At 48.8% G+C, this 21,885-nt stretch overlaps 1 protein-coding gene across 1 annotated transcript; it reads right to left on the reverse strand.

The window, feature by feature from the left end:
- Positions 1-1,884: 1,884 nt before the first annotated feature.
- Positions 1,885-20,866, reverse strand: SCD (stearoyl-CoA desaturase). The gene is made up of 5 exons (XM_085324717.1): positions 20,560-20,866; positions 12,455-12,585; positions 8,784-8,989; positions 7,165-7,397; positions 1,885-5,923 (listed from the first exon to the last, which is right to left on the reverse strand). The coding sequence occupies exons 1-5, from the start codon at positions 20,768-20,770 to the stop codon at positions 5,724-5,726; spliced, it is 981 nt and encodes a 326-aa protein (XP_085180843.1). The 5' UTR covers positions 20,771-20,866; the 3' UTR covers positions 1,885-5,723.
- Positions 20,867-21,885: the final 1,019 nt, after the last annotated feature.

Below are 21,885 nucleotides of genomic sequence, written 5' to 3' on the forward strand. Positions count from 1 at the left end.
ATGGCCGGAGGGGTGTGCGCTCCCGGCGCGGCGCTGCGCGCCCTGCGTTTCCCGGCCGGTTCTGCTGCAGCAGCTTTTTTCTTTTGCAGCCCGAGCAGGGTGGAGAGGGGGTGCTGAGCGCCCCGACGCAGGGCAACGCGGGCGGCGCCTCCCCTGCGCCCCGGATCCCCGGGACAGAGCCACCGCGGGGGGCGCGGGTTTGCAGTCCCCCCTCTCCCGCTTGGCCAAACGCTCCTGCTCAGGTGCTGCGCCCCAGCTCCGGCACGGCGAGGAGCTCGCAGCCCGGATGCCCCCGCGGATGGTCGCGGGCCAGCGACGGGGCAAACCCGCACCTGGCTGCTGCCGCCTCGCCAGCGCTGCCCGGCCGGGCCCAACACGGAACAAGCCGGCGCTTGTTCTGCTCCTGCCTTTCCCTGGAGCCGGCGCCTCCTTAACCCTTCCCATCCCTTCCCATCCCTTCCCTTCCCTCTCGGGCCGGAGGTGTTCGGAGGTGCAAAGCTGGGGCCCATCAGCGCTGCAGCCCGAGCTCACGGACCGTACTGGAAACGGGGAGCACGTGCAAAACAGTCTCAGGCAGCAGGCTCAAAACGTGGAGCTGGCGCAGACGAAGGGCTCGGTAGTATAGAGAGGAATATTTTGGGCAGGGGATTTAATAACAGCCTTCAACACAGAGGGAGAGGCAGTGATCTGAGTTCTGCTCTCATGAAATCCAGGCAGAGGGATCATTAATTTTATTTTTAGCCTTGTCTGAATAACCAAGAGGTTTGCAGAGCTGCCTTCTCTGTTTCACTGCTTTAGCAGGGGTTGTGCCGGCACCGCCAGGAGCAAAAGAGCGCTAGAAGGAGCACCTTTGTGTCACTGCCAGCAAAGGCTTTTCTGCGACCGGCTGAAGGGCCGGAGCCTTTGCCTGTTCTTACAGCTCAGGGCAGCCGCACCTCGTCACCCCACCCGGGCTGCTCGCTGCCCTCCAGGTGGGCCAATGCAATCGCCATTGCAAAGAGCCCAAACCGTCCTGCCGCCGACCCCTTGGGGCTGCCCGCACGCTCCCGTTGGCTCCGGCTGGCGCTGGCGTGCCCGCCCGAAGCGCTCGCAGGCAGCCGGAGCCGCAGCTGGAAGCCGAAGCCTCGGCCAGCTTTGCCGGGGAATTCAGCGCGACGTGTGTGCAGGGCCAGCCGTGCCAGCGGACGCGGGCTGCCGGCGCGTTGCGAGCTGCCTCGGCGCTGCGTCTGGTGGAGGAAGGTTGCCACCAACGAGAACACCCGCTGGGCCTCCTCCCGAACCGGGGGACCCAGCGCCGCGCAAAGACGGCCACGTTCGCCGCTTCTCCCAAAGCCGCCGTCGGGCCTCTGAGGGTGGGGAAGCGGGGAAGCTAGCTTTAATTAAAATCATATTCGGTTGGGGGATTTCCCCCTTCTGGTCTCACTTCCCTCCAGCTGCGCGAGGGGTGGGGAGACCAAAGGCGCTGCAGGAGGAGAATTCCCCCTCGCCGAGGTTAATGAACTCGTGTGGCGCAGGCGCTGCCGTGCCCGCTGCAGGGACGGGCTGCCGGTATTACGTGTTGTGCTGCATGTGTATCTGTCAGCCACAAAGTTTTGGCAGAAGGCCCTGGGTGGAATTAAACTGCAGTAACCCCGCGGTAAAGGGGACAGCTCACTTTCCCGTTTGCAGGGGCAGGACGGCCGCGGGCAGCGCGGTGGAGTACGAAAGCCATTATAATCTGCTCGTTCACGGCTCTTAAAGAGGCAGAGGATTCCCCCCTCTTTCCAATCTGCTGGTTCTCTTGGGGCGGAGGCGGGTTTGGGGTCGGTAACTCGTAGCTCTCCCCAACCCAAGAGGGAGCCTCACGCTTTACCTGGCCCGGCCCACCATGCCGTCAGTCCAAAGTGTTTTAAAGTAACATTTTTATTATGAACAAATAAAATTTCAGATCAGCACAACCAGACATCTGTTCCATATTAGTAGAAATTATTTCAAAAAGGTTGTTTTTTTCTTTTCCAGTACACAAAACAGAGATACTACTATGCAGAAATCCCTAAGCTGTGAAAATTGTATCCTACTCACATTTCAATAGCAACAGAGCTTAGACAATGCACAGATTCAACTTTCCAGTCCTTCCCTAAACACCCAACACTTGGACATCAGCTTTTCACAGTACCATCGGGGCTGGGAATGGTCTTGGAAAACAAACCGGTGCACGCTTCCGCCGGCACCGGTGTGCGTGTGGTGTGTCTCCCTCCTCCTGCTCTCCATGCAAGTCCGCGCAGGCCCTCACCACACCCCGAGAGGCAGCGTGTAGCCCCGTTTTACAGACAGGGAAACTGAGGCACAGAGCGTTTTTAAGTGACTTTGCCCAACATCACGCAGTGAGCAAGCAGCTAAGCTGGGAACAGAGCCCAGGAAAACTGCCGCTCTAGCTACTAGGGCCCACTGCTGCATTTTCTGCTTCTACCTCTCGCAGACTCATTTAAACTAAACGTACAGAGGACGCATCCAGGATACAAACATGCCACCAAAAATATATATATATATATTTATAGGTGTGTGTGTATATATATATATATATATGCATATATATATATATGTATATAAAACGAAGTGCTACTTAAGTGTTGTATCTGTTTCTTAATCTAACAAAAATTCTAACTCAAGTACATTCAAAATCACCTGCACCCACAGTTCAGTGCAGGCAATTAAATAATTAAGAAACCCCTCAAATGTTCGTAAGTCAGCAAAAAAGAAGAAAATGGCAAATAGCTGTCAATACTCCTATGTATATTAAAGAAAAATTTAAGGCACCCAGAGATATTTGCCAATCTACCTTTAAAGCGACTGGGCAAACACCAGGACTGTTTGGTTACTGCTCCTCAGCTTCCACCCTAATTCCAGATCTCTTGACCCAAATAAGCACTTGAAATTTGAAGGAAACCCTTGATGTCAAACCCTGTTTCTCTGCTGAGAGGATGTGAAGTATAGCAGCATGTCATGGCATGCTTCTCTGCTGCCAGGTATATCACACAACACATCAAGGGCACCAGGAGCAGAGAAATCGTTCTCTTCACCTTCTCCCCTCTACACCTGCCTTCCAAATTCCTGGATGGAGCAACTTCATCCTCTCTGGAGACTTCCATGATTTCAGAGGGGTTTAGACTAAGGTAAAGTCAGCCTATCTTTCAGAGCCAGTAGTGTTTCTTTTTGTGTGTGTGTTTGTATTTTTTTTTAAATAGAGGAATACAATTCCAGCCACAGCCCGCTTTGCACCACACTGCCCCAAGACAGCCATGAGCCTTAAGGCAGTGAGGGTGCTGTCTCCAGCTGCTGCTGCCTATGTTTAGGCTCCAGGAGCTGAAGGGCTCCCTACTCCCTTCCTCCCTGTTGCATCTCTCGGCCAGCGACTATACCAAACCTCGCCACTGAGCAGGGTCCCATTCATGAGCAGTAACTAGGCTGAGGAAATGGCAGGGAGGGCAAAGGAGAGGAGAAGGACTTCTTTTCTGAGCAAAAGCATGTTCTCCTCAAGGAGAGTATCACAGCGCTGTCCTGGATCCTGGGGCATTTCCCAGTAGCAGGAGAAAGCAGAGCTGCAGATACTCACTCCCACAAAGCTTGCCTGGATGTGACGTCGCACAGCCGAGGTGAGGAAGTCGGTATCCACTCTGTCTCTGCCTTCCCTGATCTGCCTGGAAAAGACAGATGCTACAAGCCCCACTCCAACATCAGATCTTTCCAGCCACCCTTGGCCACCTCTTGTGCTTTCCTCCAGCTCCGTTTGATGCATTTAAGCAACAAAAAATTACACTATTGCTACAACTAATAATAATAAGAAAAATAAAAATAATGGGGGGAGGGAAATGGTGTTCAGCCTGGTGAGGGGCTGGGGACCACTACACCCAGGATCTAACCCATAGCTTGTCCTCAAGCTGTCATCTCTGCAGCTTGCAGGAAACAACGCCCACAAGGATTTTTTTTTATCTTAACACACCCTTCCACTGCATGCTCACCATGTCTCGGGGCCTTGGGTGATGTAACTGACCTTTAAGCAAACTCAGCCGCCCTTGCCGCGTGCTGTCACAGGCGAGTGGCGTGCTCACCAGGCTGAGAAGCAAGACGGTGGCCACCCCTTGCTGGGCGGCTCTCTGTTGTGCTGCAAGCTACATGGGGCAAGCACGCGCTGCTGCTGCTTCAGCACTGGTGGGGCACCTCGGGCACCAGCCCGCGGAGGCAAGTTAAAGGCCTGACAAGGAGCCGTGCTCTCCCTCCCTCTCCCCACTCCCACGCTCTCTCCAGAGCCTTTCAGGGGAGCAGAGAAAGCTAATTGCAAACCACCTCAGTAGACCACAGGCAAGAAAACAACCCACTCCCAACTCCTCTCTTGGTCTGGCCCCATCTCATTACGGAGGTGGGACATGCTGGGACCAGGATCTTGTCCAGGAGGCCTTGATTCCCTCAAGCTTGCCACCTGGAACCACCTGGCTCCATGGTGGTTTTTGGCAGGCACTTGTTAATCAACAGAGTGGAGCCCATGTGGACAAGGAGACGAGCTCCCTCAGCCCTCTGAGATACCCTACCCTCCTTGCTGAGTTTCTAGGCTATCCCTTGCTCTCCTGGCCACTCAGAGGCTGCGCCAGCTGCCACTCCGTGCTCTGTGCTCAGTACGAGGGAGTCCACAGGACCAGCAGGGACCTTGTTCTTCCAGCACATCAAGCAGCTTAACACAATGGTGGAGCTTTGGTTTACATCCTTCTCCCTCTCTCTGTTCTGGCAAAGTCCCAGTTGCTTGCATCTTGATGGCATCTGAACAAAACTGCCCAGGCCAGTCCAGTCTCGGGGCAGTGGGTGGTGCAGCCCTCCATCTCCCGGTGTGGCCCTTCTCTCCACAGCTTTCCAAAGGCGCACGTGGAGTCCAGTGCCTGGTGCTGCATCCAGTCTCTGCAAGCAGCCATAGTCCCGAGGTGCAGCAGTCTGGTGATGGGAGGGAAGTTGTGATGCCAGACCAAGCAGGTAATAAGGAGCCCTCTTGAGACTTTTGGGGCTCCCTTCTCCCCAGCCTCTCCCAGCCTGGCCTTCACCTGCATGAGCCAGAGACCCACAGCTGTGAGGTGCAAGGGGGAGAGACAACGTCATGCTCTCTCTTTCTGATGGCAAGGAGTGGGGATGGGGCTGCTTTTCCCAGAGAAAGCAGTTTAGTGATGCCAAGTGTCAGCAGCCCTTGAGAAAGGGGAAGGGACAGACGAGGGAGAGGGAGGAGTTTCTGGGGGTTGTTGGGGGGAAGAGAATGACTGACTTTGGCTCAACTCTTTAGCTGGCTGGTACAGACTTCTCTTAACTCCATATTATTTAGCCGGCTGCAATGGGGATACCCTAGGCAACTTTCTACCAGCTCCTCTACCAAGGAGAGATAGGGACAAAAGTAAAGAGAAAGAGGGAATAGAGGGGCTAGAGAGAAAGAGAAAAGAATAACAAAAAGGAAAAAGAGAGGAGGGAAAAGGATGGCCTTGCATTATAAAGGCAGAGTTCTAGGTTTTAAATATATCATGTAAAATACAGTGTGGGAAGGGGTTAAAACTCATTATCATTATCTTAAGCAAACTGGTAGCATTATTCAGTAGTTAGTAAACAGAACATTAAATCTCTGTCCAGCGTGTTCAGAGGGGTCAGGAAGGGAGAAAGGAAGAAAAAAAGGAGGAAGGAGAGGTGTGGATGTGTGTGTGGAGGGGAGCAGGAACTCAGCCACTCTTTTGACTCCCATCTCCAGTCCGCATTTTCCGAGCCAGGATGACTTCCTTGGAGACCTTCTTGCGATCGCTGGCCAGCCCCAGGAGGCACATGAGGTCGATGAAGGCTGTTGTGAAGTTGAAGCGCCAGCCAAACTCACTGGTGGAGTAGTCATAGGGGAAGGTGTGATGGTAGTTGTGGAAGCCTTCTCCTGCAAAACAAAACCAGGGAGAAGATGTTGCAGAGCTCTTCGTTAGGCCCTCTTTCACTGGGCCCAAAGCGCCATGTTCCTGAAACAGGCTATCAATATGAGGTGAGCTACCAGCTAGACCTGCAGTTGTCTGTGACATGCCAGGAAAGGCCACTCCATACTCCTGTAACACAGACAGTCCTAATGCCGAAATCCAAAGGGCATCTCCAGATGGGAGTAATGCAGATGGACTTCCACTAAGTGACCTAACCTACTCTGGAGAGTATCAAGGTGCTCACCCCTTCAATGACACTGTCTAGACTCTTGCTCCTACCCACTGAATCTCTGCAACTCGGATCCCTCCCTACTAAAAATCCAGACGTAAATCCTTCAGTAGTGGAAATCAATGCAATACAGAGTGCTGCTGTGATGCAAACCAGCTGAGGATCTGGGCTTGGAAGAACAGGTTAGCAAATGCTAAGCTTTGGATGGCCAGGCTAACCCTGGGGACAGCTCTTCAGCATTTCTGGGAAAACACAGGAGATCTGGCTTGTCTCACACTCAAGCACCCCAAAATCACCAGCTGCTCCTGAAAACATGTTTAAATGTGCACCCGCTGGTTTTCAAGATGATAAATCTAAGACAGATAAGCGGTAATTGTAGCACAAGATACTTGGTCTGCTATATGGGGCAGAGAGACCTTGCAGCAGGGTAAATAAAATATTGCTGTTGAGATAAGGAGGTGCTAAGTGTAGCAGAGTCCTTTCCAGCCTGGAGAGAGGCTGGTGCGAGTTGATAACCCCACTGCCCTTATGTACTCAAAAGCCAGGTTGGGAAACATCCCCAGTACTCTAAGGCTGCCGGGCTGGATGGGAGAGGTGCAAGGGGAATTGGGGACACCTGGATTCATAGGGCCAATCCTTCCTGTAGGAACACTTGAGGTGTTAATTCTTATGTCTTCCCGAGCCAGGCTTTTGGGTAGTATAGATTGGCTGAGTGTGATTTGCCCCTGACAGATCAATGATGGCTAAGCCACACTAAGAAGCTGGCCTCTCTTATTTCTATATATACCTCCTCCCTCCAGCCACTAGCCTCCTTAGCAGACATGATGCCTCTCTCCTCTTTCCTCCCCACTAGGCAGGCCAGCCCTATGGAGCAACTTTCTCTGTTCACCCCAGAAGCAGTTGCAGCCCCAAAGGTGCACAGGGTAAGTCCTCACAGTGCAATCTGCAGGCAGGGAAAGACATCGACACTGAACTTACCTAGGGCCCCCAGGCTGACCAAGGGGTTCTCTCGTGGGTTGATGTGCTTATCATATGGCCGGTTGCCAAACATGTGAGCAGCACTGTTCACTAACCAGGTGGCATTGAGCCCTATGACATAGCGCAGGATGGCTGGAATGAAGAAGCTGATGATGAGGGATTCCTCCCAGAAGTACCAGGGCACTACAGTAGGCAACGTGAAGCACAGCAGCACCACTGAGGGCTTGTAGTACCTGGAAAGAAAGAGACCAGAAAGAAACAGTTTAGTGGCAGAGGCGAGGCAGGAGGAGGTAGTTCAATCCTCCCTTTGAAGGATTCATGTTTACCTGAGTAAAACAGAGAAAACCAAGTATAGAAATGCTTCATCCCCCACCCCCTGCAGCTTTTGCCTGGATGCACAGAAGTGCTTCTTGGAGACTCCCAAGTCTTATCACTGGGCAGAAGATAGACTGAACTCCTGCTTTCCCTGCCCCAATCTCACATATGCACAATGCAATATCCCTTTCATCGTGAGACTGGACAACAACTGCTGCTGTTGGCCTGACCTGCTATTTGCTTCTCAGGTCTGTTGGGTGCCATAAAGGCATCCCCACACTGTGGAGTCCTATAGAATGTCCCCTCCACAGCTCTGGCCCAGAGTTGCAATTCCTTCTTGCAGACTTGGCCCTGTGTACCATACACTCTCCCAGAAAGTGCAAGCAAGGGACACTTTTCCCCATCATGCAACCGGACATGTGGGACCTCTCATACTAGAAAGATGGGAGTGGAGAGAGCTGAACCACTCTGATGAGCTGCCAGAAAAATCCTGGGTATAAAACAGAGGAGAGCTGTAAACTTTACTTCATCTGGGTCTGAGCTAGGGACTTCCAGAATGAGGACACTTACTACACAAGCTGAACTTCCCAACCCTCACAGCCCTGGCAACAGGGCTGTGGATTAGCTACATGTAGGCTTTACTCAACCATGAGCCCATTGTAGAAGGCACAGGGTAAGTGACAAGCCATCATGACTGAGGTTCATGCAACTAAAATGGCAGTTCTCCTGAGCACAGCGGTTAGCAGCTCAGACAGCTTAGAGCTACCCCACTTGAGAGGTATCAATAAATCACAACTGTCCTTATCAGTGACTGCTTCTCTTCTGCCCCCATTTTCAGCTCCAGTTTCACCACACTGCTTCCAGGGGACTTGTGCAAAAGGGGCAGAGAAACAGTCTGGAAGGCTGGTGCCATAACATCTCCAAGGAGTGGTCTGGAGGCACCCTGCAGGCTGGCTCATAACCAGCCAAAGTGGCAGGCTGGACATGTGCAGGCAGATATGGAGGTGTTTGTCAGCAAGAAGCTCAGCCCACTGCTGACAAGATGGTATAAGGTAGCTGGGTGAAAAAGGCATGTGGATTTTAGGTGGCAGCACTAGTTCCTAAACGCTTTCTACAGGAGAGGTGGGTTCATCCCATGGCAAAGTCTCAGATGGGCTGCAGGTGCAACATTTCTCATGAGATGCCCTCACTCCCCTTCATGTCAGGCTCTCCTCCCTTAGAGCTGCCTGGGCTTCTCAGCCCATTCGCAGGGTCCCTTCTCCATCCCACAGTGGCTCTGCCTTGGGGTGCCCCATACCGCTCACCTCCGTTGGAACATCACCACTTTGTCAGCCTTCATGTCGCTCAGATCGAGTTTCTGGCCCTTCTCTATGACATCGGGGTGTTTGCGCACCAGCAGCCAACCAATGTGGGAGAAGAAAAAGCCCCGCTTGGCATTATGAGGGTCCGCATCCGTCTCAGAGAACTTGTGGTGGACACGGTGGTCTCGGACCCACTCGTAGATGTCGTTCTGCAAGGCAACAGGAGCTGAGGGTCAGGGTTAGGGTGAAATGCTCTATTTGAATTAACAAAAGAGCTTAAAACAGTTAAAGCACCTAAATTCCATGACCTTGCCTCATATCAGCCATTTTAATTCTCTTTAGGATTTGAGGTTTTTTGGCTTTTTAAACAGAGGTTGGACCTTCTTTGCTCATTTTTTTTTCTTCAAAAGCTGCTCTTTGGAGAGGGCACTCTTTTCTCTCTTTTCTTAATTAATTTTATGCTTTGGTCTTCTAGAGAATCAGGGGCTCTGACTGGTCAGGCTGTTCCTCCACCCCTGCAACAGCCAGCCCTAATTAGCCAGACTGTGTCTCCTCCCTCACACACTCAGCTCTAGTTGGTCATTTGTCCCCTGTCTCTGTGCCAGCTGAGATTGACCAATCTGCCCCTTCCCTCTGCACTGACATTTTCCATGGGTCAGCCTGCCTTACTTTACCTTTTGATTTTTTGAGAGAGTGTTGCCAAATCAGATGGGACTGTTTAACTGGGGATGAGATTTCTTTTAACTTTATTTCCTAGAAATCAAATAGTCTTAAAAAAAAAAGTGAACGTCCCTCTTTAGAAATAGAATAAACACACCGTTTCAATGACAATTACCAAAAAATAACCCACCCTTCCACTCCCTAAAGGGTTCCGTTCAAGCTGCAATACTGTTTGGAAAATGTCAAAGTTTTCATCACTTGTATCAAGAAATGATTATTTTGGCCACTTTTAAGAATCACTTCTAAATTAATTGCCTATATTCATGCCTTTTTATCAAGATTTCAATGTGCTAAAAGCCATATTTTATGCTGTTCTAGGAAACAGGAAACAGAGAGATCCAAACACTTTCCTATTTCCTGCATTCTACAAGAGGCTCCTTAATCTCCTAAGTACATGCGGCTTTTGCTCCAAGCACTTAGAAGGTAGGGAAGCAGCACAATTATCTCCGTCTTATGCCTTCAAGGATTAAGTGACTTGTCCAAGTCCACATAGGGAACCTGTGTCAGAGACACAACTCCTCCTGACTCATTCTCAAGTGCCATAGCCAACAAACACTCATCCTTCAACTGAGAGGATGCGATTGCATGGGCCATGCAATGAGACAATGGTACACCTGGGCTAGGATTCATCTCTTGCTTTTATCCTAACACTGGGAATTGTTGCCTTCCTTCCTTCTAGCCCACCCCTGTGGACATCCAAGTATCACCAGCCCCCACTGATGTTAGCCATAGCTTGGTCACTCAGCATCCCCCAGACAAGGGTGGCCCAGCAGTCTTCTCTATCCATTAAGCAGAGAAGCACAGTCAGTAACTATGCTGGAAACTTTTTCGCCTGTGATCTTAAGTCTTTTTCACATCCCAGATCCCATATAGCATAAAGTAACTTGACAAATCCCACAGACAGCTTGGGTTTGCCCATCTGAAATCCTTTCACTGGAAGTAGGAGGCAAAAATTAGGAAAGAGACCAGGTACTGGCTAGATACCAGCTGGAGAATGGTAGCACTTCATCCATCACAACCTGTGCATAAACACAAATCAGAGGTCTCAAAGCTGGAAAGTTGGGATCTTCACCCAAACTTAAGTCCATAGTACTTCTACGGATCTTGGTTTAGGGCCACCTCTAACTGCGACCTTGTCTGAAAATCATGGCTTTATGAGACCAGCCTGCAAAGCTAAGCAGAACTCCTCTTTTGTCAGGAATTTCCAACTACAGGGCACAACAAGAGGAGCTTCTGCTGTGCTGCAGCTGCATAGTCTTGTAGGCAGAGGAGCTGACATAGGGCAGAATTGCTGAATTCTCTGAAACTACAAGTCACTGGTCACTGCTTCAGCAGCCAGCAGGCATTCTGTGGAGCACCTCAGATAAGATTTATGGTATTCTCTGGTTTTAAAGTTACCAGCCAGATTTGAGAGTGTCTGCTACTAATGGGAATAAGGTAAAATCAAAATAAACCTTCTTTCAATCTCATTGGAAATAACTATTAAAAAAAAATTCCATGGGGGCATGGTACTGAATTTTCAGTAAAACTTTGGATTAGTTGCTATTGAAGCTGAAATATCTGTCTATCTCACATCTTTGTCTATCCCTATCCCCCACAGCAATAGCTCAGCAAATTCTTTCCCCCTCTGCCCTATAACCCTGCAAAAGACAGTCTTTGTGTAGGACTGGCCAATACTCAGCAACCCATCCTGTTCCCTTACTGCGCACTCGACCGGTGGCTGGAATCAGCAGCATGGGCCTTCCTATTCCTTATGAAATAATCTGGTTTGGTACTAACAGAGAATAGGAAAGTGATTGATATTTCAGAAAGTTTTTCAAGGCTGGAAAAACATCCCTACCCTCTTCTGATCTAGTGACAATGAAATGACATCCTTTAGGGCTACACACCGGGGAGAAACAGGTGATATCTCTGAAATATCTGGTCCTCTTGGGCTTTAATCTTCTCCATCAGTTCAACTGAAAAATCACTTAAGGGTACAAAACTGACTCCTTTCTGTGGACCTTCTTCTAGTGCTCCACCCTGCCATGCTTGTGAGCACTCTCTAGCACATTAGCAAGCCTGTACAAAGCCCTTTTGAGTAAAGTAGGAGGACAAAGTGCTTTCAGGACTCTCTTACAGCAAGCAGCAAAAATGAGAGATCAGCATGATTCTTCTATACCAATCTGATTTAGGTTTTCACTGTAGTTTCTTCTAAAGGGCCATCTTTGCTACTTTCTACAGTCTCTAAGGACTTCCTGGTTTGTTTGCTTCATGAACTGTAAAGTGCTCTCATGAGTGGTTAGCCAATATCCTGAGGTGCTTATTAGCTGCCTGCAGTCACTTGGGCCACTCTGAATGGGCCCAACCCTTCTCTCCTTGAAACAGCATTGCCCTGGGATGACTCTCTGGAAGCTAGTGGCAGGGCCTAAGAACATGGTTACTAGGTATCATTATTCTTACTAGCCACAAAAGCATGCCCTAAATGTATAATCTCAGTAAGTTCTTGGTCCTTTGGCAGCAGCAATTTCTACAGCCTGGCTCCCTAGCCTGGGCAGATGCATCCCCTCTAATCACCAGTGCACCGAGGGGAGGGTGAGGCAACGTGACCAACAAGAGAGCACTTGGCACTTCCACATGCCCTTCACAGGATACTAGCACAAGCATGGGGAGACCACACCTCAAGGGAAGGGTACATTCCTGCTTTGGAGAGCTTTTCTACCCCTGGTCTTGGCCAGCAGTCCTCCCTCAACCTTGTTAGGAAGTTTTGTCCCAGAGTCACTCTCTGAAAGGACAAGGTGAAGACAATGAGACAGACTCCAGCATCAGAGTGTCAGGTGGAAAGGGCAGGTTGTTGCTTAACAAGGGGTAGTAGGAGAGAGGAATCTGTCTTCAGTCTGTGCCCTGTATCTGAGACACAGATTCAGGGGAGTGCTTCCTTCTGAGATCTGGCAGCACATGAGGAAGGTGTTTACCTGGAAAGCAATAGAGTTTGCAATGGTCAAGAAGATCCGCAAGGGCAGTGTGGCTTTGTAGGACCGATGGCTCCAGAGGCGGTGAGATCCAGCTGTTATCCCCAGAGCACTCACCAGGAAACACAGAACAGCTGAAGAGGAAAAGAAGTGTTGGGAGAGTTAGAGCAAGGCAGCCTGTGGCAAAGTTTCAGGCAAGTTCAACACAAAGGCAGGCTTTTCTCCTAAGCTGTACAAGCAAGACAGGAACCTGCGCAGAGCCTAAGCTAGGGCAGTAAAATCAACATGAGAGTGCCCTTACTCCACTGCAAGGCATTTACCCTCCCTGTGACTGTCAGGCAGGCTTGGCCTGGAAGGCAGAAGGGCCTGTCAGGATGTCACCACAGAGTCTCAGGACTTCAGAGTTACCACAGGCTTCCCAGGCTATATGGGGCAAATCAGTTCCTCATCTGTGACTAAAGGAGGAAACTCTCTCTTACAAGATTTGTCACAAGGGTCAATCCTTCAGTGTACTGTTATCTGACATGGTGGGGGATGCTTAAAATTGTCCAGAGCCACTGCTGCTACGTTTCTCTACATTAACAGCCCCACCAAGGCACAGCTTCCTCACCATTCCACCTAACCCCACTGATCAAGGAAGAAGTCTTGCTTTCCTATCTCACTACACCTCACTAAGTCTCTTTTGAATTCTTTTCACATAGAAGCAGTAGATGGTCTTACAGTTATTAAGGGTGACAGTTCAATCCCAGGATTAGGTTTCTTGTCTGTTCTCTTTCTGAGTAGAAACTGAGCAGAGAAAGATCTAATTTATCATCTCACTGAACCCTGATCCTTTTGTGACCCTGAGTCACAAAACTTCAGACTCAAAACTGCCCAGAGCCTCCCATTCCCAGCCTCTTTCTGATCCTCTTCTCTGTTCGACTTCTCCAGCATTTGCAGAAGGAAACTCCAAGGCTAATAATTAATTTCAAGTCATGTCCAGGGCAAGGGCACTTGCTGCTCAGCCCAGATGAGCCTCAAGGCTGTTCCATGTGCTCCCTTTCCACACAGACCAGGAGATATTCCTTGCCCCTCCAGCACTGAGTGAAAAAATCATCCCTCTCCTCCTGGATCACGTGTCTCCCCTGGTCTGTGTGTTCCTGCTATCCTAGAGCCTTTGTTGTTTCACCTAGTTCCAGCCTAGAGCTAAATTGGAGAGAAATCTCCATTTGGAGAGATTTCTATGGTCATACCAGTATGGTCATACCAGCACTACATTAGGAGGCTGGTGATCAGAAGAGAACTGGCTTTGAAAAGTAACTCTTTTGCCAGAAAGGAAGGGCAGGAAGCTTGGCGGAAAGATGGAGGATATTCAACAGTTGCCTTCCCCTACATGCTCAGACATCGAGAGGGAAAGGCCCACATGACAATCGATCACCCTTCAGTCTGCTGTGGTAAGGGAAATATTCTCAGTTTCCCTATAGGATAACTTTTCTTTTGGTATAAATTTGCAGGTTTTAGCCTATTACATTAATCATGCAAACAGCTCCTAATTCATATACATAGGCCTATGGATAGGAATCTCCAGTATGCTTGACAATACCACTTAATCCTGCCAAATGGCTCTAATCAAGCTTATCTTGAATCCATAAAATAGATATTCTGCCAGAAACTTGTCTGGAATCAGAGATTTGAAACATCTGTAGGGCACTGTTGCCCTGTTTTTTCATTCAAAATAATCCAGGCTTTATTTCCTATCATCTACTGCTCCTTCTTCCTTCACAGTATCACCTCCTTTTTGTTTTTCTGCATTCCAGGCCTAATCTCCTATCACTAAAAACCAGTCTCAGTCGATTTAACATCCTCTTTTGGTCCCTTAAACTTGCATGAACCCTCCTTACTCCCATTCCCCTGTGTAACAGCCACCTTCCCTGTCTGCTGATTGGACTGTGACTTCCATCTTCTTCTTTTCCCTTGGCTTCCTCATCTGCTGCTGAATCCAGGGCAAGTCTCTGGCTTCTCTTCTCTTCCTCATGTCTCCCAAAGCCTCTGCAGTCTCTCAGAGGAGCCAAGAGGTCACTGGCCATAACTTACTTACGGGGCATGAGAAGGGATCAAAATAAAAGTAAATGCAGCAAGATCTGGGTTTTGCAGCAAAGATCACAAAGCTGACCAAACCTGGAAGGGCAGAGTGGGGGGATGTTGAAGCAGGGTGTTTGGTGCATGTCTACCTTTGGCTTACTAACAAGGAAATATTTATGCAGGACACCTTGAAGGTTTTCCTAAGCCCAGTGATGCTGCCTTGAAGATTACAAGCTAGCTCATGACAAGTTTGCTGTTGGTTTTAGATTTTAAGATTTATTTTAAATCAGTCTCTATCTACACAGATTCATAGAGAAGAAAAAAACCCTTGAGAAAGCACCTAACATTTGACTCTGATTTGCAGAACCTCTCTGGCCTCAGACACTACAATAACAAACCAACCTACTCCTGGACATTTCAGACACTTCCTTTAGTGGTAGGAGTATGACCCACAACCATTCTCCCCGGACGTAAGACGCTATACTCAGAAAAACATAGGTCATAAAAGCTCTGACCAGCAGAGATCTAGGTTTAAACCTCAACCTGTATGGATGCTGTAAGAAACACCAGAGAGTCCATAGAAAACAATGGCAGATCACAATGGACTTTCAATCAAGGATGTAGGGAGCAACTTGCTGGGAAAAGAGCTGATGGGGCCAGTAGATGTGAGCTAATAGTGTGCTGGGGACAGCTAATTAAACTATGCAATTTTCCATCATCTTTAATTTCAGTGGAAATAAATGCCAGGTTAGGTGAGCGCAGTGAGTTCAGGCTTTTCTGCCTGGGTTATTTGTTGGAAGACATAGCAGCAAGCCCAAGCAATCACAAAAGAGACATGATAGGGACACCAGCAGATCCAGAAACATGAAAACCCACTTCTTGCTCTGGGTAGCCTTGAGTGAAAGCCTTTGTTAAAAATTTGGAAGAGTAACCATTGCTTTTGGGTCCCCTGGCATACATCAGTCATGGCCACCAACCAAAGCCACTGTGGCCACAACTCTCTATCTCATGTTGCCTTGCCTCTTGCTTGTACACCACAGCTATTTTTTATCTATGGAGACACATTGTGTGGGAAAGGAGACACATTGTGTGAGTTTCAATCTGAGCATATACGGCCCTGCAGAAACCAAAACTCTTCGGGCTATTGGCTTCATCAGCTATACCTAAAAGTTGCTGGGACAATGATAATGACAGCAGGAACAGGATATCAACAGTGAGATTGAAAAGCCTAGTGGCAAACAGAAAAATCAAGCATCTTTCTGATTAAGAGGACTCATCCCCACAAAAAGGCACAGCAATAGCTTAGGCAGAGAAGGAGCACTGCACAGGGAAGAAATAACAAAAGCTCCTTCAAGATCCTAGGGTATGAATGAAATTGGGAAGAGGATGGAGAAGATGAGATAAAGTAGTGCTGATTGTCATAGCTCCCTTGTAAATCTACCTCAAACTGGAGGACTTAGGCACTCCACCAGTGCCACCAGCTGAGGTTTCAAAGATGTGTTCCACACCATAACATGATCTTGGCTGAGAAGTATTCAAGGAGCTCCAAATAAAAGATTGTCAACTCACAGGTGATGTCACCAGTGACCTACTCAACTAGAATACAAAGAATTATGACTACTGGTAGTAAAACATACTCAGTGCTCCAGAAATGAAGTCCCAGACAATTCAGATTCAGTCATGCCTACATAATTCACTATCCTTTATGTCTTTGGGACATGGATTCAGACCTTCAGTTATGATGGGAAGCCAGAAATGTGCTGAAGGGTTTGTCACCTGCAGTCAACATTGAGGATGGTTGTATGGAAAGGTGTCTCCGCTCCAGCAGGTGGAGTGGACTCCAACAGACTTCTGCTCAGCAGGAGGGAAAAGTACAGCTCTAGTCTTTTCCCTTCTTGCCTCCCAGTCCCTACTAGCTGGGTAGCTCCTAAGGATAGCAAGACAATTACTATTTTGAGGAAGAAGATAGCAAGAGTAAGAAAATGTATGCAGGCTGTATAAGAAGGGGACCAGTGTTTAGAAGGAGCAATTGGAGCTGCTAAATCCTAACTTCCCTGTCTGGCAAAATGGGAACTTCCTCTCAGCACTCAGAGGAGAAGCGTGCAACCTGCTAATTAAGGCTGTAGATGATACTAAGTGTCATCTACACTTAGTGTTGCCAGAGGTGTTGCCAGTAGTAGCCTTGATGGGAAAATAACAAGGGACTTCTGTGAATATTGGCTGGACACATCCCTAGGAGTAGTACAATTGTTTTACTCATTATTGACTGCATTTTTTAGACTGTCAGAGTTACCTAAATTATCCAACAAGATTCTCTTTGGTCTAAAGATGATGCAGCAGCAACAAAAAAACAGTATCAACCCGTTTCTCCCACTGCTGGCACTGCAGGGAGCTCGGGTAGTGTCAGACCACTAAGCTGAGAGGAACTGTCACTGTTTTATAGACACTGTTGGCCAGGTGAACAAGGGTTAATACAAATAAATTGGTCTGCTACACCCAAGGGCCAGGAAGACAACCTGAAAGCCATATTTCCAGGGATGATCAGAGCAGTGAGAGAAGAAACTGTCAATCACCTTTGTATCCCAGACTTTGTGCCTTTTGGCAAATGACATGAAATCTTCCCATGATCAGTAAGGGCAAAATTGTGTCAAGTGCAGAGGGGAAGACAGTAAATAAGAGAGAACCTGGCTAGAGAGCAATAGTGTAGAAGGGCTCAGAGTGTTCTCGCTACGGTGAGATCTCACCTGATCAACAGCCGCAGCTCGTTCTGGGAAGCTCTGTACCAGAAAGAGATCGGGGGATACAATGCACACAGCAATGAGAACAGCAAACAATGGTGAAGGCAGGGCTGGAGGGCTTGAGAGACAAAGAGGAATTAGCACACAGAGAAATGAAAACAAAAGAGGACACAGTCACCAGTATAACTGGTTTCAGAGAGACAGGAACATCAAGAAGATTGCACCCTGGATGAGGAGGGTAAGAGAAGGGATTGCTGCTTATAAAAATGTAGTAGATAGATCGTCTACTAGGCAACACAGCTGTCCATAGCATCACTACAGAGAACACAAAGGACCATGTTGATTTTACATTATATGTACATAACCTAAGGAAGGGATGATCTGAAAATGAAGGACAGCTCCTAGCCTAGCACTGGGAGAGTTGCTCTGCCAAGAACTCATGGTGTACCACTAGGTACACAGTACAAATCTCTGTACTACCCTGTCCTTGTGTGTAAAATGGGATCTGTAGTCCTCTTCTTGCAAACAGGGGGTGCTTGGAAGATAACAGCAAGTCACTGAGATAGTACAGTCAGAGGCCCTCTATATCCCAGAGAAAGGTTTGATCTGAGAAAGGGGAAATACAAGAAAGAGCAGGGAGCCTTGCTGCGAAGCCAGACCTGTGGAGTATGAGAGTGTCCTAGCTTCAGTCCACACTCAAGGAGAATGGACTAATGGGAGCTGTTTGGGCTGATGGGTGCGAAACAAGATGGTCCTTTCCCACAGCAAGTGCAGATCCAAGGCAATGAGCTCTCTGGAGCTATTCCAGTTCTGTTAGTATAGGATGAATCTTTAGCCAGTCTGAAACAGTGCAACTCCACCAAAGTCCATGCCTTTCTCATTTTCCTAGTTCCCAGATCATTTGACACTTCAGAAGCCATGGAGGAATCACACAGTGCCTCACAGCAGCAGAACCAGTACCTGAGTCCTCACATCGGAGTTGACTGAGCAAGGGTAACAGGAGGGATTGGAGCCAGGACAGATTCCTACAAAACTGCCACAAGATGCCCCACAGACATCCTGAACAAGTGTGTGATTGCAAAGACATTGCCTCAGGGGCCATTTTGGCAGTAAGATGGGGCTTAGCAGAATGCAAAATAGCATAAACCTTGCTGAATCAAGATGCTCAAACCAGCATCTTGATATTTCAGGGAAACTCAAAGGAGAAGGGTTGGCCTGATGTGGAAATCATGGCACATCTCGCCAGCCTGAACTGAAACTGGGGAGCCCAATTCACCTTGTTCCTCCTTGCCCCAAAGCCCTGAGGATATTTGGCTTGGGACTGGATGACCCCAGTTGTCAGCACTGTGCATGAGACAGCAGCGCTCACTTTGCAGCACAGCGGGCAAGACTTCCCGCCACAGAGAGCAGGACTGGGGTCCTGAAAGACTCTTCCAAGGACATGCTGAGCCTGCGTGTTCTGCCCAGCCCTGCCAGACCCAGGGAAAATAAGCAGAGTGCATCCTTGGAGCCTGTCAGTTTTTCACAAGGGAGAGGCCCAGCAAAGTTTCTTTCATAATGGCCCCCTGACAAGCCATGCTGGCAGCACAGAGAACTCGTCAGTGCCTGTTTCGCCAGATGCTGTGTCCAGCCTTTGACTCAGTCCTGTAACCTTGAGTGATGCTCATCCCTCAGGCCTTTCCCTGGGGGAGGCTTGGATGACCAGAGAGCGAGAGACCCAGTCCAGCCGTGCAGGGAGGCATCCCCCTCCTGCTCCAGCTGCGACGCTCCCAGCTCAGTGCTGTTGGGAGGACAGACTTGTGTCTGTCCCAGAGTGTGATAGAACCAGGAGCCTACCTGGCCAGGGCAGGAAGGAAGAGCATGAGGCTCCAGGTGGACCTCTCCTGCAGCCTGGTTGGCCAGGCGGTTCCTGCCAGACGTTCCCCAGGGGATGGGCTTTAGGGCTGCTTCCAGCTCCCAGCTGAGCATTTTGAAGAATCACACTGAAACCAAGAGCATTGCCATGGTACCAGCAGGTCTCAAATGTGACTGGCCCTTTTTGTTTCAGCATGGCGCATCTCACAAACAGGCAGGGGCTGGATGCAGTCTCTGGACCTCCCCATTGGGAACAGTTTAGCTGCTCAAATCCCCCAAGGGGACACACAAAACCTCATGGAAAGTGCGGCCCCCAGCAGATCGGGCCCTGGTCCCAGCTGCCTTTCAAACAGTCAAAGGAGAAGTTTGGTTCCAACCCAGGGCAAGATCTCTACGAAAGGAGAGCTTCGCCTAGCTACCTTCTGCTTGGTTGTGCTTTCCATTGGAATTCACTGCCTGGAGAGCCAATTTTTTTTTTAGGAGGTTTTTTTAGTTTTTCTTTTCTTTTTTTTTTTTTTTTTTTTTTTTTTTTTTTTTTTTTTTGCTGCTGCTCCTGCTTGTATTTATTTACTTTTTGAAAGTTGTCAGACTTCATTCTGGATGATGGGAGCTAATCTGTGCTTTTGGAAGAATGATGAAAGACTGAGCTTTGGATTTAATTCTTGCCTTTTACCTTCAGCACAATTGTATTTTGCCTCCTTCCCCTCACAAACGCATGGAGTCCCTGCAGGGTATACATCCTCCCTTGGAAAGAACAGGGGAGTTACAACTCAACAAGTTAACTGCCTCAATATAACAGGTTGTTATCTTGAGGCAGTAGCTTCACTCCAAATAATGTCCTGTATTTTGCCTCTGTAGCCACCCCTGAAGATGCTCGTACTAACATCCTTTTTTCTGACTTTTTGAGATCACCACTGTGCTCCATCAAACATTTTCTGTGCTTCATCCCAGAAGGGACTGCATTTTTAAGTGTGGGCTTCTTCCCTAGCAGGAAGCCTTGCAGGCCACAATTATTGCAAGTCTTAAAAATTCTCTTCACTCAACATCAGAACTGTAACTGGGAGGACCAAATATTCCAGAAAATTGGGCCAGCAAAACTGTTCTCACTTCTCCCACCTCCCATGGTAACAGCCAGCTAAGTAGAAGACCCCTGTGAGCCAGCAAGGGTGGATAAAACAGGAGGAGAGATCCCCCCACATCTCATCTAATGCCTGTGAATCAAATCTGCACTGTAAATAGCCAGGCAGTCCTCTGACGAATCTTTCCCCTTCGTGACCTTTCAGTAGACACTAGCAAGCCCTCTCACAGCTTGCTGTGAAGCTGGCTGAGCAGATTCTTCTAATGGAAGGCCTCCATTTCTTTCCTTCTCTTCCTTGAGTCTGAGGGCCTGGAGGAAAAAAAAACTCAAAAACTAGGCTTACAGATTTCAAGAAACAAATGGAAATAAGTACTTACCCCATGCCAAGGTCTGGATCTTTGCATAAGGTATCAGTATCACCCCCAATATGCCCCCTAAATGTAGCAGGCTCATGAGGATGATATTCCTCCAGACGTATCGCAGGGGGGGTTTAGGGCCCTCCTTCTCACAGTAGGTCTCATCAAAGATATCATCTATCATGCCCCTGTCTCCTGCCAAGTCTTCATGATTGAGTAAGTTCTTCTCCATGACGGCATCCCCATTCCTGGTCACCCGAGAGGTGAGGATGCTGGCAGTGGTAGTGGTGGGAGGGGAGGAGAACTCCTTGGAGAGGTGGCAATGGATGTTTTCAAGAAAAGAAAAGAGAAAACAAAAGAAGTTAGTGGTTATAAAGGCACAGAATTGAAACATGCAACAGCTGGGCTGCCAGTATCAAGCCTTGGAGCCTGCGGCTCCCTGGCGGACTCCTTTCTTACAGCTTAGCCATTGGCAGCAAGACCAGCCTGCTCTGGCCCCACTGAGCCTGTGAAAGGGAGTGGGTCTGTTCCTTTGTGGGGAGGAGGTGAATGGTGCACAGGGTGCAGAAAGTAAAGCAAAAGCCTTGAAAGCCAATCTTTTTTCCACTAGTGGCTTTGATGAGTTCATTTACAGACTGCAAAGATTTTTATTTTCCTTCAGTTTTATTTGTGGGCATTTTTAGGTACTCTTGTGCTATGGGCTTGTGCATAAGCAGAAAACAATAAAGGAAATCTTATGAATGAACAAAGAGGTGGGAGAGAAATGTGATCTGAAATATGATTTTATTTTAAATCATCGGGCTGGTCATGATCCTGCCTCTTTGTATCACCCCACTAGAGATCACTAGGGGACTGTCACAGAGGGATCCACGCAGGCATCCCTTTGCGGTGCCTCTTTATCTCGCTGTGCCTCACCATCCGGCCGGGGATGTGGTCAGACCAACAGGCTTTGAGATCAGCAGAGGGAAGCTGCTGAGTGGTTATGCTTCCAGTTAGACCGACAGTTCCTATTTCACGGCTGGTGTTGAGCCTTTTATCCCTCTCCCACTTTTCACCCAAAGGCAAGCTGAGGCACAGGGAAGAGAATCCTGCAGGCAGAGGCTACCCAGCACATGAGCAGGAAGATTTAAGACGCAAGTTCAGTCACTCTGGCTCACGGCTCCCCTCCTGTAACCAGGATACAGCATTCCCGCTCCACATGCTTGTTTGCCCTGGCTGAGTGACAGCCTGCCCGATCAGGCATACATGACGAAAGGAGCAGGCAGGAGTGACCCTAATGAGACAGGTCACTGAACCCTGAATCACCAATTTCCATCCTTGTGATGACAGCCGCATGTTTGCGGGTGC

This window comes from Rhea americana, unplaced genomic scaffold, assembly GCF_003343005.1.
Source record: "Rhea americana isolate MKP2758 unplaced genomic scaffold, rheAme1 scaffold_93, whole genome shotgun sequence".
Classification (NCBI taxonomy): Eukaryota; Metazoa; Chordata; class Aves; order Rheiformes; family Rheidae; genus Rhea; species Rhea americana.